Source organism: Catharus ustulatus, chromosome 12 (assembly GCF_009819885.2).
Source record: "Catharus ustulatus isolate bCatUst1 chromosome 12, bCatUst1.pri.v2, whole genome shotgun sequence".
In the NCBI taxonomy this organism is placed as follows: domain Eukaryota; kingdom Metazoa; phylum Chordata; class Aves; order Passeriformes; family Turdidae; genus Catharus; species Catharus ustulatus.
This window is the reverse complement of record NC_046232.1, coordinates 12551560-12569462: the sequence shown is the minus strand read 5'-3', so window position 1 is coordinate 12569462 and position 17903 is coordinate 12551560. Positions and strand designations below refer to the sequence as shown.

Genomic DNA, 17903 nt, shown 5'->3' with positions numbered 1-17903 from the left:
TTGCTGAAATGAGCTGTAGTGAGAGTGTAGAAATTCAATTTCAGAGATTTTTGAACATATTGAGAATTGAACAGAATACAGCAGCTTCAGTGAAGTCTTTTTGATTTAAGTTTAGGTGTTCTGTAATTCTCCTCTCTAATACTGTAGTGGAAAAACTATAGTGTTAAATTATTTGAATATTTGCATTGCACAAATCAGTGCCTTCAGTCAGGCTCTTAATATGTGTGAGAACTAGAACAGCAAGGCAGTTTCAGTTTCCATGAGAGCCAAATTTGGATTTCAATTGGAAAAGATCCAGTTTAGTAGATTTTGATAGTTTGTCATTAGAGTTTTTCTTTTAACGAGTTATTTACATATGTAGCAGAAACATAACATCCTTTCTGACCTTAAATAGTACTAACATAATACAAAGACGTGAAAAGTTAAATGTTAACTGGAAAGGAAGGAAGGAAGGTGTAGGTGGAAGCAGCAGCTGAGCTGCAGACAGCACAAAGAACACCAAGTGTGCACAGCTGATCATGCAGAAAGTTGCATGCAACATGGCAGATCAAAACCCCTTGACATCCAACTCATTCCCATTCCACTTTCTGTAACAGGACATAAAGACAGATTTAATCTGTAAGCAAACTAGAGTTTGTCCTCATGAATTTGCTTTTTGTATGTTTTCATGTGGGTGAGACAAGGTCAGGAGAAAATCTCTTTTGTTTACATCCTCTCTCTTTTTTTTAATATCTCTCTAGGTGTGGAGATGAAATTCTTGAAATTAATGAAACTTCAGTACAAAATACAACCCTCAATGAAGTTTATGCTGTGCTAAGCCATTGTGATCCTGGTGCAGTACAAATCATTATTAGCAGACATCCTGAACCACAGGTAGCACAGTCTGTGTTCTTTCTGCCTTTCAATATAGCATGTACTGAGAACTAAGAGGGAGCAAGTGCTGATCTAATACAGGTGGAAAAATGTTGACTACAATGATGCTGATCTCTTTATGATCATCACTGTACACAAAAACATCTAGGATATGCACTCTCTTAAGCAGAATCATTTAACATTTGAAGACCACTGGTGACAGTCTTACATGAGGTTCTATGCAGTGAACAAGGGAATTACAGAAATAACATTTAAGGAATAACCCAAAACATAGTTCTTATGTAAGAAAGAATTGAAAATAATAAGTAAGTAACTTGAATGAAGGAACATACCTCCCCAAAAAGAAATAAATGTTTATACATTTGTCTTTCAGTAATTAAAATCTAGGTCTTGCCCTGCCAATATCTATAATTAAATTAATATTAAAATACAGTGATTTATTCTTGCAAGGTTTTTCTAAAAAATGCTTCCTAACACCAAATACTATATAAATTATTATCAGGTTTAAATTGTTACATAAACTATTCTGTATTGAATTACCTTATACTGGTAAATCCAGGACTCCACTTCTAGTGAAATCTGCAAAAGAATGTTTATCTTTGAAAGGTCCCATTTTACCTAAACAGCCACTAAAACAGCACATCCATAGATATACTTCAAATATACTGGGATATATATAAATATAAAAGTGTGCAATTAACTCACCTCATGAGAGTAAAATGGCATGATATTTCCTAGGTGTCTGAGCAACAGCTAAAAGAAGCTGTTGCACAAGCTGTGGAAAGCAACAGATTTGGAAAGGAGAGACACCAATGGAGTACTGAAGGTAAGGGAATAAATACACTCACTGAGACATGGCAATTCTGACTTAAAGATGTCAAGGATGAGTACATGCTGTATTAGAATCTTTGAGAACAGTCAAGTAACCCAGAGCAGAAAGAAAGAAAGGGGCGAAAACCTCACAGGAAAACCTTCCTAACATGTCTCCAATGATACATTACCAGTGATGAGAACAGACCAAGTCTGTCTGATTACCAACAACAATTTTTTGTGCAAACTTCCTCTCACAGTTGCTCATCCTCTCCAATTCACAAACTCTGCTTAGAGCTTTTCAACAACTGTCTGTAGGTGACAGGACTGTGACAGCAAGGAACTGCACAATGAAGGTGATGTCCTAGGGACAAATCCTGTCAATCCCTTATTTGTGAGGAAAGGCATGTGCAGTCATGGCTGGAGCTGTTTGCCCAGCTCAGGTATGATGACATCCTCTCCCAGTAATGGGTTGAATGATACTCCTTTGAGTGTCTTCTAAAGGACCACCAGGTAACACTCATCATCAGCCAAACTGTAGTGGTGACATCCCTGTATATAGGGAAAATGTTATTTGGGTGTTCAGTAGCTTGATTCTTGACCCTACAAACCTTCAATGCACAAATCATACCTTTGCATCCACCAAGGTTGATATTTAGCTGCACGTTTCACCAGCAGAATCTTAAAAGCGAGCACTTTACACATACTGAGCAGACATTTTGACCATGTTCCTGCTGCAGGTGTTAAGAGGCTGGACATGAGCTGGCACGGAAGGCACCCCTGTGAGAAGCACATGGACAGGAGCACGGGGTGCTGCAGCCGCAGGGCACAGCGCCTCATGACCCGCTCCAGCAGCGACAGCAGCTACAACCCCCGCGCCTCGTGTCCCACTGCTGCTGAGCATCAGCTCACAGACTTGAAAGCAAGAGTGCACAGTGTAGATGTACCAATCACCCAGCAACCTGGGCTGCTGGACTCGTTCTCTGCCAGTAATTCAGGAAAAAATTCCCCTCCAACCTGTGGCGAAGGCGGTCGAGCCTTGCAAAACGCTAAGAAGTCATCCGAGATCCTTGTTAGAAAACCAAAATCATCAAAGCCCAAACCTCCACCAAGGAAATACTTCAAGCAGGACTGCACATGTGATGACCAGGGTAATGCAGACAGAAAAGGAAAGCTTGTATCAGAAGTGGCTGCATCACCTTCCACAAGTGTTCAGGTGAAGTAAAATTTATAACATTTTTCTCATGTCTGCATACTTGTGAGGCAGGGGAAGGAGGAAGGCAAAGTGGCTTTGCATGGCAGCAGGAAGAAGGGTAGGAAAGAAAGAGAAAATGTATATACATGTGAGAATTGGGGGAAGATGAGGAGGCTCTTCTGTTTTGAAAATAAGATGTGTATCTTAGTGAAGCCAGTTTGGTACAAAATGTTATGTTCTAAGTAAAGTCAGAAGGCAGAGAATTGTCTGAAGAAGACAAAAAATGGAAGAAAATCTTCCATACTGAGGTATCTGGGTTAAAATCCCAGTGAGAGCAGCTACAAGAACGAATCTGAGTCCCTGCCCCTCCTCATGAGCATGTGCCACTGTGGTACGGAGCACTCTCTGGTTCCAGGGCTATGCCCTAGGCTGGGGCTGGAGGGGTTCACACAGCCTCTGATGCCAGCTTGGTGGGGCTGACCCCAACTACCTGTGCCACAGACTCATATCATTTATGAAGTACTCATGAAACAGTAATTTTTTTGTTTCAGCAGTGGATTTTTATTGGAAGAAGGCACTAACACTATGTGCAGCAGGGAATTTTGGGCTCAAATACATTTCTTGAGACTGGGAGGTATTAAAAAAACCCATTTAAACTGTGGTGCACATACATATTTGTTGATGAGCTACAGTATTTGAAAACAGTGTACATTTGTACATTACTAAATTTCAGTTCCCTACCTTATCTAAGACAACACAGAGTTTCACTTTTGCATGAGCGTGAAGGATTGTGAGAGCTGCATGTTGAAACAAAATTGTGGTTTGTTTAAAACTGAAACCTCTTTTCCCCAGGTTTAGTAATATGCCAGTAGAAATGAACTGTTCTCAGTGCAATACAAAGGGAAAAAACCAAAAAACAAAAAACAATACAAAAAGAAAGAAAACACCCAAACACCACCCATCCCCCAAAAAGCCAAAAAACCCCACAACACTCCCCCCAAGAGATCCCAAGCTGCAAAGATCAATACAAAATTGTGCAGAGCAAACTAAATCCACATATAATGTTAATATCCAAGAAAATTAAGTTAAGCATCTTAGGTAAGGTCACTTTTACCATCCCCTGAGTAGAAACCACTGCTGGAAAATCAACTTTCAGAAGTAAAATAAAGGGAAACAAGTACTTGTTGAACTTATCACTCCCTGCAACTTCTTATTCTTCATACTTACTCATTCTAAATGACAGTGAGAAGAAACTAAATCTTAAGATCAATAAAATCCATGAAAAATCAAGGTCTGTTCAGGAAGACAGCTTCCTCTATTAAGACAGTCTGTATGTCTGTATATACCCAAGAGAGAAAGTTTCTTGTCAGAATGTATTTCAGATCATTTAGAGAAGGTTTTGTTAGTGCTTTTAATTTTTTTTTAAACTTTATTCCCCACAAATTTTGTACTAATCAGTCTGAGGCCTGCATACCACAATTTTAAATGGGGTTTCTGTTTTTTTTTTTTTTCAGATTAATGTATTTTTTCAGATTCATATATAGTGTGGTTTGCATAATTGTATTCTGACACACTTCTCTTTCCTGTTTGTTCAGCAGGAAGTTGGAGAACCAATGCTAGAGGGACATCAAACTGATGTAACCCACGGTTTCTTCACCACTTCTCCTACAGCATATGATAAGGAACACACAAGTGCTGCTCCAGTGGGCAGAGATCAAGAAAGAAAAGAAAAATTAGGTATGTTTAATTCAATGAACTTTTTTTCTCCCCAGCTAAATATATAGTATTTAGTTTAGATTCCAAAATGGGTATTGAGCTGACTTCGCTTTCTCTTTAAATGTAGTCTTCAAAACATATCTGTAAATTTTGGGGTGAACAGATGAAATTTCAAATCATTTATTTATCTCTGTAAAGAAAGGGAAAATAGATCAAAAGCAGCATAAGAGATAATTAATTTAATTAGAAAAAAATATTGACTACTCTTTATAAAAAAGAGAAATTAGATCAAAAGCAGCATAGGATAATTTTTTTGTAAAAATTGTTAATGGACAGGGACAATATTGCTGCATTTCTTCAGATGATACTCCTTAGTTACACTGAATATCTAATATTAAAGCTTAATTTTAGCATTTCTAAAGGATATTTCTGTGTAGAATTTCAAGGCTCTAGTGTTGCAATGGTACAAACCACTGATGTTACTTTTCTGCTGTGCTAGTTAGAATTAAGGAAACTTACTGTTAAAGGAACAAGACAATCTCAAGAGATCTCTTACAACATAAAGGCTTATGTAATACTGTAAGTTATGGCTCAGATCATTAAAAAAGTTAAAATGTTGCCTTAAAAAAAAGTTCACATTGAAGCAGAAAACAGTACCTGTACAGCTGAACAAACAGAAGCAGCTCCGCCATGTCTAACATTAAAATGCTTAATTGCACTGTGAAGTAAAAAATATTCCCATATTAGAATCAAGTTTTTATTTATCAGAAGAATCATCTGGAAATGCCTGAGGAAGTTTGAGGAAACATAAACATCAAAGATCTTCCTATGATAGCCTTTTTAGAGTAAGATATAAATATAGAAAATAAAAAATGTTTTTTAAAATAATTTACTGTAACACCAGCTTTTTTCTAGGCTGCAAACAACATTGCAATTTTAAACTTCTATTTTAAAATATTTTAAACTTCTATTTTAGCTATTAAAGACTGTATCAAGATTTCAGCACCCCAGAATTTGAGTATTTGTAAACCCTTTAAAAACACCATCTTGTATTGAAGTGTGCAGGAGCCTTGTTTTTTCAGTTAATTTCAGTGTCTGGATTCAGAACTTATAGATCAAGTGTTATGAATTTTTTAAAAGTTTAAACATTTAGAAACGTCAAAAAAATCTATCAGAGGCTTGAATGAAATTCAAGCTTAATGAATTAATAATGATGCAATGAGAAGGGAGGGAGAAGCAGATGGTTGTTTATAATCAATGTCTTTATTACAGGGACTCCACTTTCATCAATACAAAGGCCTGTACTTAAAAGACAAGCACGGGTGGATTATAGTCTTGATACAACAGAAGACCCCTGGGTGAAAATTTCTGACTGCATAAAAAGCTTATTTAATCCTACCATGAGTGAAAACAACGTCCACTTAGATTTGCAACCTGGCACAGACAAAAAAAAGGAGAATCAAAATCGAAGCAGCTCAGAGACAGTTCTGAAGAAATCAGAATCAGAATTAGTTGGTTCCAAAGTGCTAAAAGCAGATGAAAATGATGGGGTGAAAAAGGGTCCTCCTGTTGCACCTAAGCCCACCTGGTTCCGCCAAAGTCTGAAAGGATTGAGAAAAGCAAATTCAGATCTAAAACCACAGGCAGACCAAAGCCCTTCCAACCATGACAGTATTTCCAGCAAAAAACTGCAATCCAGTTTATCTCGTGGGTCTCCTGGAGGATCATCAATAAAGCAAAGAATAAGCTCATTTGAATCCTTGAGTGCTCCACAGTCACCTGAAAAACCCCCCCGAAGGTTGAGCCCAAAACCATCGGTGCAGAAAGAACCTTCTCCCACTGCAGCAGGGGCAGAGGCAGCTGCAGTCTGCTCAAACCAAACCTTCCTCCAACATGGTGAAAACAGCCACCAAGAGCCACCTGTGGCCACGGCTACAAAGAGCCTGGACAGAACTTCCTCTCGCAGGGAGAGTACTGCAACCAGCTCAGAGAAAAGCAGCAATGCCAGCACTGAGAATTCATCAAGGCTCTTAACTCCAGGAGCCAGTGCAAACTCCCATCTTGTGTCAGTAGCAAAAGCACACAGCCTAAGGTCACGAAGCTTCCCTCTTACTGCTGCCCAGGCTTGTGAGATAATGAAGCCATATGATAAGTGCAGCAAAATCTATTCCATCAGCAGCCAGGTGTCATCTGCTTTAATGAAATCCTTGCTTTGCCTTCCTCAGTCCCCAGTCTCTTCTGGAAACAGTTCATGGGAAGCTCTGGACACAGCATCTCAGTCCTCCATGGAGGAGGATGGGACTTCCATCTCACCTGCGAGTGAGAATCATCACCTGGACACTGGGTTTTCCCTAAAGTAAGAGAGCATATTTAAAACTCAGATTTACAGATCAGCATTGGTGAGCATCTGCACTGATTCGCTGACAGATTAAAGTTCTAAGGTAGCAGCACACAGAAGTAAAGTACAGATTAAATTAAGAGGTTTTTAGAGTAAAATGGTTAAATGACTCATGACTGTAAATTTTGTTTTTAATTTGTATTAATTTTTTTTTGTATTAGTATTAATTAAATATGTATGTACATAATATGTATTACATACATATTTCAAACATCCTCCTATTTAAGGAGCATTATTTCCATGATAAAGCAGATTTAAGTGTCTTTGCCTGAGGCCATGAAATTATTCTTACTCTTTTATACAATGGATTCTACTTCCTTTAGGTTAACATTATTAATTTCCATTTGCCTATATTTATAATAGCTGTAGGAATTACTACCCAAATTACATGCTAATAAGATGAAGAGATGACTGTTCCAAAATTACTTCTTACTTTAGTGGGTTTGTTCTCTCATAATGTTTCTTTTTGTTCTTGTCACAATGGGACAGCCTCTCAGAGCTGAGAGAATACACGGTGAGCCTGGCAGACAAAGGGAAGGAGGAAGACAAACAGGATCAGGGCTCACCTCAAGCATCCGGTGTGTCGGGGCAGTCAGTCATCTCTCTGCTTTCCCCTGAGGAGCTGGCAAAGCTTATAGAGGAAGTCAAAGCCCTAGATGAAGAAACCTTAAAGGTAAATATGCTGCCTTTTTTTTTTTTCACTCTTTTGTGCATGATTTTCAGAAAGCTGTAGAGTGAATGTGTCTGGTTAATCTTTGCAACTTTATATTATGCTTATGCCACTAAGTCTCATTACAACAGACTTTCCAATCATTGTGACATATCTTTTGGGAAGTTCTTGACTTTATTTCTTTCTCTGCCTAGGAATTTGATGATATTCATGTTACAGTTCTGCATAAAGAAGAAGATACTGGGCTTGGATTCAGCCTGGCAGGGGGCATTGATCTAGAAAACAAAGTGGTAACTGTAAGTAGCATCTTAAAAAAATACTGCCAAATCAATGTTCTATCTAAAAATACATACCTTACTCGTTTTCTATTACAGTTTTTGGCTTTTAGATAATCAAAGCAGGCAGCTGTACTGATAGGGTTGGAAGGACCATAGTGGGTGAAAACAGGTTCCTTCTGCACAGAGCTGTCTCTCCAGGTGTTCCTGCTTCTTTGGGCACCTCCTCCCCAACAGCTCTGAAAGCTGAGGCAGAACACACAGCCCTCAGCAGGAAATAACCAACATCTTACATGCCTATACAATACCAGGCAGGATGGTCTGGAGAAGTGGGGTGGGTGAAAACACCTCAGGGGTCTGGAAGTTAAGAGGTAAGTCTCACACCTCCTTCCTCTCATGAACAGAGCTGCAGGAGGGTCAGGAAGCAGAAAATGCAAGGTACAGAGCACAGGCAGCAGGGCTTTAGCCATCTGGTACCAGGGCCAAAATGCTCCCCTGGCTGCACGAGGAGGGATGTGCACCAGAGAATTTCTCCATGCAAATGGATTCAGTCCTCCATCCAGAAATGTGATACAAGCAACTTGTTCCTGGCAAAGAATGAAAAATGCACACGGTGTAAAATGTTAACTAAGGGATTTAGTGACTTTAGTGATCCTTTTATTCCTCTTCCCTTGTGTGTGTGTGTGGTGACTGGTGACCTCTGATAGGTTCACAAAGTATTTCCCAATGGACTGGCCTGCCAGGAAGGCACTATTCAGAAAGGAGATGAAGTACTCTCCATTAATGGGAAGTCTCTGAAAGGTGCAACTCACAGTGACGCCTCGGCAATCATGCGACAGGCCCGGCAACCCAGACAAGCTGTTGTTGTCACCAGAAAATCCAAAGATGGAGGGAAAAACCTCAATGTTTCAATCAGCTCTAGTACATCATCAGTAGCAAGTGATGCCTCACAAGAGTCTGGTAAGTTTAGTGGCCTTATCTTGCAGCCCCCACTTGATAAGTATTTACTCATCACCTGAAACCCAGGTGTTCATAAAACCAGCAGTAGATGCATAAGTCTGTGAACCCTGATTAAAGACAGCACAGTTAATAAAACATTCCTTAAATAGACATTGAAATATTTGAAATAACTTTTTTGAAAAGGGAAAGAAATAATTAATTCGTAAAATAAAAGAACTCCTTAAAAAACCCAAGTGTGATCCTCTACGTGAATTTCTGTAGATGTACAAAGATGGTTATTGTAGCAACACATCTAACTGAAGGTATAATGACAACTCAGTGAACAGTGATTCTTTATTCTAATATTGTTAAAAGACTTGTTCTCCATGAAAGAGAATTTCAGTTTGAACAAACAATGTGCTATTGTTTGATATAGCAGGTGGCTGCATCTGAAACACAGCAAGGTCAGGGTTTTGCAGAATATTTCATTGTCGGAATAGTTTTGTGATTTGGTTTGGTTTTTGTTTTTTTTTTCTAAAGCATGATCTGAAGACGTGTATTTCCATAATGCAAATTAGCAGTCTTGTAGTCAAAAACAACTTCATAACTAATATGAAGTCAAATATTTCCCTTAGATTTTTTTCATTTAACAGATTTTTGCAATTCCCTTAAATGTCTTATATTTCCATTCTCCCATTAATTCAAACATATCTTTCTTTCCCCAGCTTCCCAGAGGACCTTAAAATGACAAAATGAGAAATTTAAAGCTTTAGTTTTCTCTTTCATTTGGCAGGTTATAAGACCTCTGCAAACAATCCAAAAGTTAATTTTTTGTAACAGATGTTTGAGCTTTTTAGACTACGTCCTGTCCATGTGGTAACTTTCCATTTGTTTCCAGCCACTGGAGATACAATCTGCACTGTAACTCTAGAAAAAACACCTGCTGGTTTAGGATTCAGTCTGGAAGGAGGGAAAGGTTCTCTTCAGGGAGATAAACCCATCATCATCAACAGGATATTTAAAGGTAAACACACTTAACAAGTTCCCAACTCAGGCAGACTTGTGGGGTTTGTAACTGACTGCTGCTTTATAGCTATGGAAATGTTATTTTTTTCAAATGCAGCATTATATTGTTTGGTACCAGCAATTTGTTGCCTGCTGGGACCAGGTGGTTTATAGCAAACATGCTGGTGATCCATTCACTAGTAAGTGAAAGATCCATTAAAGCTGAATGAACTAAAGGAAATTCATTTTCTGTCCCCAGGGACTGCACTGGAACAGGACAGCCCTGTTCAGCCTGGTGATGAGCTCCTACAAGTGCACACAACTGCCATGCAAGGACTCACTCGTTTTGAGGCATGGAATGTAATCAAGGCATTACCTGATGGGCCCATCACAGCCATCATCAAGAGGAAGAATCGCAGCTCTGTTACCAGCAAGTCATCTGAAACTTTGTAAGAGGAGGGATTCCACTACTGCCAACGTTCAAACAAAGGATTTTATTACTTGCAGGCACTTGGCTGGCACAGCAAGATACTCAGAAAGCACCCGTGAGGAGTACACTGGATCTTACTGCCAGTTACAGAGAAAGCTGTCTGGGATTAACTAAAACATGCAGGAAATGGCATGATTCCTATTTCAAGCTCCAGAAACAGATGTTACAAAGCATATAATTATAAAATAATGACTTTGTTAATAATATACTGGTTGTAATAAAATATGTGACAGCTGTAGTACCCTATTTTAATCTATTAGCAAGTATCAAAAAGCAGATCCTGTGCTAAATTTTCAGTGCTACTCTCCATGTCCTGTGCCCCACCTTACCTTCCCAGCAACAAGAAATGTGTCTACAAGCCTACAAACTAAACACCACCTTAGAGAATGGGTAGGGCAGAGAAAGGGGATGCAGTTTTGTGTGTCAAAACGATATCCCCTAGAAAATTCCAGCTTTCCTATTAAAAACACAGAACATTCAGGACAGCCAGAACCTGTATAAGTGACTTTCTACAGCAGCTGACAGAGCCATCTCAACTGCAGAGGCAAACACAGGGTGGAAAGAGGTTCTCATGGTATTCCAAGGGGAGGCAGGAAGCTAAGGGTCATGTAGTGGAAGTTTTCCTAACCCTCCTTTGGCCAGAAGTCTCAAGAGGACTACACAGCAGGAGAATAACAAGGCTGCTCAGAACAAAATCTTACTTCCTAACACTTTTTTAAATGTCCATGTTAATTTTGCAAGGGACAGTAGCAGCAGGAGTAATTGTGAATCCAAGTACTTCTGACCTGAAATGTTTATTCTGGAAAGGCTAAATAATTTGGAGACAAACCTATTCTTCATACACTGCTTCCTATATGCAGTGTATAGAATTCCACAGCAGCACAGGTACCTATGGCAAGGTGGGCTCATGCTTGGTCTTCTCTGACCTGCTTCACTGAAGGGAGGGAGAGGTGCAAGGGCTGGATGGAAGCAGTGACTCCCCAGCTGAGAGCCAGATGGCTGACCTGGTTATTGTCCTTGGCTGCTCACCTTCCCAGAGATGGGAATTTTCTGTACCCTTCTTCAGTTACCTCATTTCACCAGGAAGAAATTAAGGAGCTCAGGGGCTGTTGTCCATGCATTTCCATTAACACAATGTCTCAAAAAGAGAAATTAAGAGAAAGGGAAGGAGGATAGGCAGAAGGTATTAATCAAATCCAGGCATTGAACTTGCTTGGCTTTTTCTCTCAAGACAACTGTAAATTAATCCTTGAAAGCACATTCTTGACAAGCCATCTGTCTCCACACTTCCAAACACTTAGTCAGCTGAGCACTTTCCCAAAAAATAACCTCTATCTCAAAACAAAAACTTTATTAGTTGGATAATAACAAAAATAAGAAAAATGTGAGAGAAAATCTTTTTATACTTTTTTAAACTAGTACCTACATAAAAATCTTTGCCAAAAATTTTGAACTCCAATCTGGCAGGGCAGAAGGCTCAATGGGAAGGACTCATAATTTCTGGATAGAAGTTGTACAGCACTCAGAAACAGAGTTCTTAAGTTATTCCATGAAGTTTCTCACCACCTTTATTGCTCCAAGCAATTAAAAAAAAAAATCAATCACTAATAAGAAGCCACATTATCAGCAAATATAATCTGGGTTACTAGCAGAAATAATGAGTGGCAGCCTCAGCTTCTTGCAATTTCTGCTAACTAAATTCATGATATCCAGGCAAGACTTGCCAAGATATTATAATTCATGCCTAACAACTCCAGTACTCTTACAAAAGTACGTATAAGTGAACTTACTATTCTTCCCAAGTATAGAAAGCAGCAAATGGAAATAAAGACCAACCAAGGGCAAAGAATCTTGAGGGTGAGTGTTCTCACCAAAACACCTCTTCCCTAGGTAGTGGACACCAGGGAAGGTTTTTCCCCTCTCCTTACCTTAACTTCAGAGAGATGCTGGAGCTCTAACCAGCTCTTCAGCTTCCCTGATGGCAGAACAGGTATGTGAGGAACCACTTCAAAGGACAATTCAGGAAAAACATTAAGATGTAGCACAAAAAAATATTTATTTCACCACACTCACACAAGTTTTTTACATCTTTGTATACAAAGGAGACTGGACTAAAAGCTTTCCTTGAAAAAGTAGTCCATAGGGTGAGGTTTACAGTGGGAAACTTATTGTGCAAGTCCATGCCCTACACCAAAGATAAAAACACACAGGGACAGAAAGCAGAGAATATAAACCTTGTAAAATAATTGAGTCACCACAGTAAAATCACAACCTGCATTTAACTTCCTCACTCAGCAATTAAACTTTTTAATTATACGTAATCCATAGAAAGGTCTGATGTTCCTGCAGCAACCAGCACCATAGATATCTCTTAAAATGGACACACCTTGGCATACAAAATCAGGTGCTGATTTCCCAAGGTAGTGTTGGGAGGCAAACCAGTCTTAGAAAAAAATAACATCCTTGTGGCCTGTCAAGGCAAAGCCAATGAAAAGATTATTTACCCGTTAAAACCTCTCACACAGGAAACCAAGAAACATTCAAATAGAATTTAAAATTATAATTTCATGTGCCTTTTAAAAAATGGCAAGTAAAGTGCTTAATCCTCTTTATTTATTGCCTCTATGTCGGTTCAGTTTGTGTCATAACACTGTGAAACCACTGATTTTGGTACCAGAGAGGGGAAAGGGAGAGTGTCTATTTGCCAGCCCACACACTTGTGCATTGATTAGCACTCCTGGACCTTGACTTAAAAAATAAAAAAGCACTTAAGGCATATTTACCATCAATGTTGATGTGTGCTGGAACAAACAAGTGAAATCCTCTACATAATTCCTTTTGTTCTGGCTTTCATAATTTTCAGGCTGGACCCACTGAGGCATCTCAGCAGCTCTAGGAGTGTGATACATCTTCTTTTGGGAGAGAAACATTTTTCCACAGGAATTTTCAGGGACCTTCAGAGACCAAACAGAGCTGACCTGCACCTGGCTGTGGTGCTAAGTGGATTCTAGCAATGCTTCACCTCACAGACACTGACCATGCAGCCTCCAGGATTCTTCCAGCCTCGGGTGTGATATTGTTCTAATCATTAAAGTGAAGAATTACATATTACATAAGAATGCATTGTTCTGCATGGAGTCAGGTAGAAAATGCTGTTTAATAATGTATTCTACTCAGTTCATTGTTTCATGTCATCTTTTTCTATCTTAGCAGATAGAAAAGCCCTGAGGCCAACTTTGTATTTTTACCCACAAGTTGATAGATTGTTTCCTACTCTCAGCTGGTGATGTCAGCAACTCATCCTGTCATGCTTTTAATGCCTTAACAGCTTTGGTCAGGTTGCTGTAAAATCCAGATATGCTAGATGGAAAAAAGGAATCCACCACTGTCTGGGGAAGATAGCCACCAAGATCCGTCTGAAAGAAAGTGAGCAGCTCAGTCCTGTCTGGCTCCCTGCAAAAACAATGAAAGAGATTTTATAACCCATGGTTTAAGAGCATTAAGAACTTCTCAGTGACTCTTACTTGTATTAGAATAGATACTTCCAACAGCTTTTTTTTTAAACAGACAAATTCCAGCGAATGTAGCTACAAAACAAATCTAGACCCTAATTAGCTACATGACTCTGTCTATGAATTATGCCAAATCAACCAGAGACTCATTTGCCAAAAATTAAGACCATACTTGTATGTTTTGCTTAATTTCTGAATTTCAAGAGGTCAGGGAGAATTGCACCATGATAACAGTCTGTGTAACATTAAAGACTTCCCTCTAGGAAATGAAGAGAAACTAATTCATTGCACAAAAATGAGAACAAGAAGGGCACTCAGTCATAATGATTACTGGGAAAGCAGAAACATATCATTGCCAAGAGGTTACAGGTCACATGTGGTCACATGCACATAAACACATCACACAATGGATAAAAAGGGCTTTAGAATTTGTAACATTCAAACAGATTGTTTCTTACCCAGGAACAGGTATGCAGAAACAGCCACAGGGATAATTAAAACCTCTCACAAAATTTGGTTGAGGAGGACACAGTGGGTGTTCCACATTGGTGGCTGAAAGGAAAAGCATGAAGGAAAGTGTCATTCTTCCAGAAGACAGGAGAGAATCCTTTGTACACAAAGCTCCAGATGGGAAGCACACTCACTATTTAAGACGTATTTAAAAAGAACTGCAGTACAACCTTTTCAGTGTGGGGCTGACAAGTGATCAGGGAAGACCATTAGAAGGAAACACTCTGGTCTTAGAATAGGGAAATAAAAAGTGCTGAATTTAGAAGCAATTGTTACAGAGCTCTGAAGGAGGAAGCATGGACACTTGGACACAGTTTCATCGAGCCCATGTTGTGTGACGGCACTGCTCCTCTTGAGAGGTCATTTGGGTTACTCCCAACAAATCCACCTCGCACAGATACATCCCTTGGCTGCCGAAAAGCTGCACTCCAGCAAGTACATAAATTCCTGACAATACTCTTCTGAACAGGACGGGAAAATGGGACACCCGAAGTGGGGCAATAGAAGCTCAAACTTGTAACAGTTACACAACAGAATGAAAGTGAAGAAACAAATAAACATACAGTGGCAGCCCCTTAAAACCAGCCTTATCTGTTTTCACAGACATACAAGAGTGGTACATTTATTCAATGGTTTCACTGAAATCTGTGCAGAAGGTGTTAAAACAGGATTTAGCCTAAATGGGACTCCTTTTAGAAAGTCCTTTAAACTCTTAAAATAACAAAAAACACTCAAAATAATCCAGAATTTAACAGTAAATTAAACACTTATTCAATCTCAAAACCATAGCAAGGGAACAAACCATAGGTCACATCATTATCTGAGTGTTAACATTGTTTATATACTCTGTGAACAACAATGTAGAGAGATTACTATTTTCTCCTCTGATCAAGATCAGGTCAACAACTATTGAACAGCTTGTTACTTAGTTTTAATTTTATGTTTATTTCTGGTAGTTTTTATTTTATGGTTGTTTCCAGTAGCTGTTGGTTATCTCCAAATGTAACATGAACCTGTTCAGGATACAAGTGCCTTACCAGCAGACAGCATCGTCCCATCTTCGTATTGCTTCATTACTACTACATCCACAAATTCCCTGGGTGAAATAATCCTCATGCAAGCTGAGGGGGTTGTGGTTCTGCATATAGACACAGTCTGGAAATCACAGAACAGCGTGATGGTAGTTGATGTTTTCAAAAGTACAGCAGAAAAATCCCTGTACTTTCTGGCACTCTTTGAGTTATACTTTCTAAACTCCATCAAGGATTTGTTTTACATTCTTTGTTGAACAAAATGTCAATCAGCACACTTAAAGGCATTACCATGATCAATCAAGGACAGGAGAAAAACTGAGTAACAAGGCATTGTTTCCATGTTCAGAGGGGACAGACCCCATGAGGGATGCTGAAATGGAAGTCTGGCACATCTGTGCTCACAGGACAGTTTAAACCCTTGTCCTCCCCAGGACTCTAGCAAAAAGAACTTCTTTGTGTAGTAAGGATACAACTTAGTAACCCAGTTTGTTACACTGCACAAACATTAACGCTACTATCTACTTCCCTGATTGGCTCCCAAAACAGAAGTTTCTACCACGCTGGTAGGTGCTGGCAAGGCTGTGAATTTCAAGTGGCAGGCTGCAGCATTCCTGAAGTTGTCTATAATGAATACTAAATGCCTATAGGATTCCCCCAAGAAAAATAAACTTCCTGGAACTTCCACAAACATTTCTGAGACTGGTTGTGCTTGCACCTGGCTGCCTCTGAGCACATACAACCACTTCAGATTAGGGATGTAAATCCAATGTCCTTTTAATTTTCTGACATATTTTAAAAAACAGGAATGCCACTGTACAAGTGTGGCAGCAGAAATTGCTGCTCATACACAGCCCTGCTCATCTGTCTCCTCCAAGTGCAGCATCTCCATTTAATGCCAGATGCAAAGCCGGTGCTGAGGCCAGCTGAAGGCAGGGTGTGATGTGCAGGGCAGAGCGTCACTGCTGCCATGGTGAAAGATGGGCCCTGAACTGATGGCTGATGACGTGAATGCTTCACTGTTTATCTAACTCTATGTACCCTCTAAACCTCCTCTTCCCTCACACTGAGCTTCCTAAAAACAATCATGCTTAGCTTGATTTGCAGCATTAACGACAATGTTGTGCAGGAATCTTTAATGTTACATATTTAGAGTTATACGTATGTATATGTCATACATTAGCATTTTTTAAGTGCACAGTACTTAGCCAAAAATTATTTTCCTTTCAGAAAGATAAACTATTACCTATAAACATATATATGTCAATAAAATGTATATAACTTATAGAAAAGGATAAAGGAATAAAAGAAAAAGAAAAAAGGTTTCTTATCCCAGCATCATTCAGCTGATCCAGAAACACGGTACAAGTTAAGACTTGCTATCTCCATGTACATAACATCGGCTCTCTCATAAGGCCCGACGCTGCATAAATCTCGCCGGAACAGTTTTTAAGGAACTTACATCAGTGATGGCTTCGATGACCTCGAAGTCCTTCACGTTCTGGTCCCACTTGGTCCTGAGCCCGCCGGCCACCGGTTTGATGCACTCCCAGACGTTCTGCGGGCTGCCGGGCAGGATCCCCTCTCCCTTGTACCTGCGGGGCACGGAACGGAACCGAGCGGCGCTGCTCCACCCTGCCCGCAGCACCGACCGCGGGCAGGACCCCGCGCCCCGGCAGCGAGCCCTACTCACAGATTGCCAGCGAACTCCGCCGAGGGTCTCCAGGACACCGCCACCTCACCCTGCGGGACGGGAAGCGTTCAGTGCTCGGGCTGAGCCGGGCCAGGCCGGCTCCCGGCCCGCGTTCAACAGCCCCGGACCCACCGTGCTGCAGGAGCCCGGCCAGCCCCCGGACCCACCGTGCTGCGGCAGCCCCGCCAGCCGCCAGGGTCCTGCCGGTAGAGCCGCAGCTGCTCGGCCGCCGCCTCAGCGCGCCCCACGCAGTCCATGGCGGGCGGGCAGGGCCCTGCGGAGCCGCTTTGAGCGCCCGCGCCGCGCCGCCCCTGGGCCGATGAGCGCCGCCCCTCACCTGAGGGTGACGCCGGCCCGGCCCGGCCGCGCCTCACGGGGCTGCGAGCGGGGCTGGGCACCGGCAGAGCCCGGACTGCGGGGATGGCACGGCGGGGATGGCACGGCGGGGATGGCACCGTGTGTGGGATCGGAGGCGGAGCGGTGCCGCCCCGCGCTCGTCACTGCTGTAATCCCAGTGTCAGTGACACGGAGAGAAACAAGCGAAAGACCAACCAATCTTCAGTATCTGAAGGAAGTGCAAAATTGCAGTGCTGTGTGAAAAACGGGACAGAGTTTAGAAACTCCAAGTAGTGAAATGAGTCTTTTAAAGGCCACAGATCGAAACTTTACCACTGAGAAACTTATCAGGCTGGTCTGAGTCTCACCAGGAATTTATTATAGGATCCAGGATTTAATCTAGAATTCTGCCTCACGAATTCTGCCCATGTGATAAACTCTAAAGAAACT

At 40.7% G+C, this 17903-nt stretch overlaps 2 protein-coding genes across 6 annotated transcripts in view; one reads left to right on the top strand and one right to left on the bottom strand.

Moving 5' to 3' along the window:
- Positions 1-11731, top strand: part of IL16 (interleukin 16) — a 42237-nt gene extending 30506 nt beyond the window's left edge. For 4 of the 5 annotated variants that reach the window (XM_033070952.2, XM_033070950.2, XM_033070953.2 and 1 more), the window contains 10 exons: positions 741-873; positions 1612-1699; positions 2424-2899; positions 4474-4615; positions 5867-6950; positions 7482-7665; positions 7857-7958; positions 8645-8897; positions 9775-9900; positions 10141-11731. In XM_033070952.2, the coding sequence (XP_032926843.1) occupies positions 741-873; positions 1612-1699; positions 2424-2899; positions 4474-4615; positions 5867-6950; positions 7482-7665; positions 7857-7958; positions 8645-8897; positions 9775-9900; positions 10141-10334 (2782 nt within the window). In that variant the 3' untranslated portion in view covers positions 10335-11731. The remainder of the gene's footprint in view (positions 1-740; positions 874-1611; positions 1700-2423; positions 2900-4473; positions 4616-5866; positions 6951-7481; positions 7666-7856; positions 7959-8644; positions 8898-9774; positions 9901-10140) is intronic. The other variant, XM_033070951.2, reaches the window with a different exon arrangement.
- A 671-nt stretch (positions 11732-12402) lies between these two features.
- On the bottom strand, positions 12403-17403 carry STARD5 (StAR related lipid transfer domain containing 5). Its single transcript, XM_033070929.1, has 6 exons — positions 17285-17403; positions 17118-17167; positions 16887-17019; positions 15431-15548; positions 14342-14435; positions 12403-13824 (listed from the first exon to the last, which is right to left on the bottom strand). The coding sequence occupies exons 1-6, from the start codon at positions 17372-17374 to the stop codon at positions 13677-13679; spliced, it is 633 nt and encodes a 210-aa protein (XP_032926820.1). The 5' UTR covers positions 17375-17403; the 3' UTR covers positions 12403-13676.
- Positions 17404-17903: the final 500 nt, after the last annotated feature.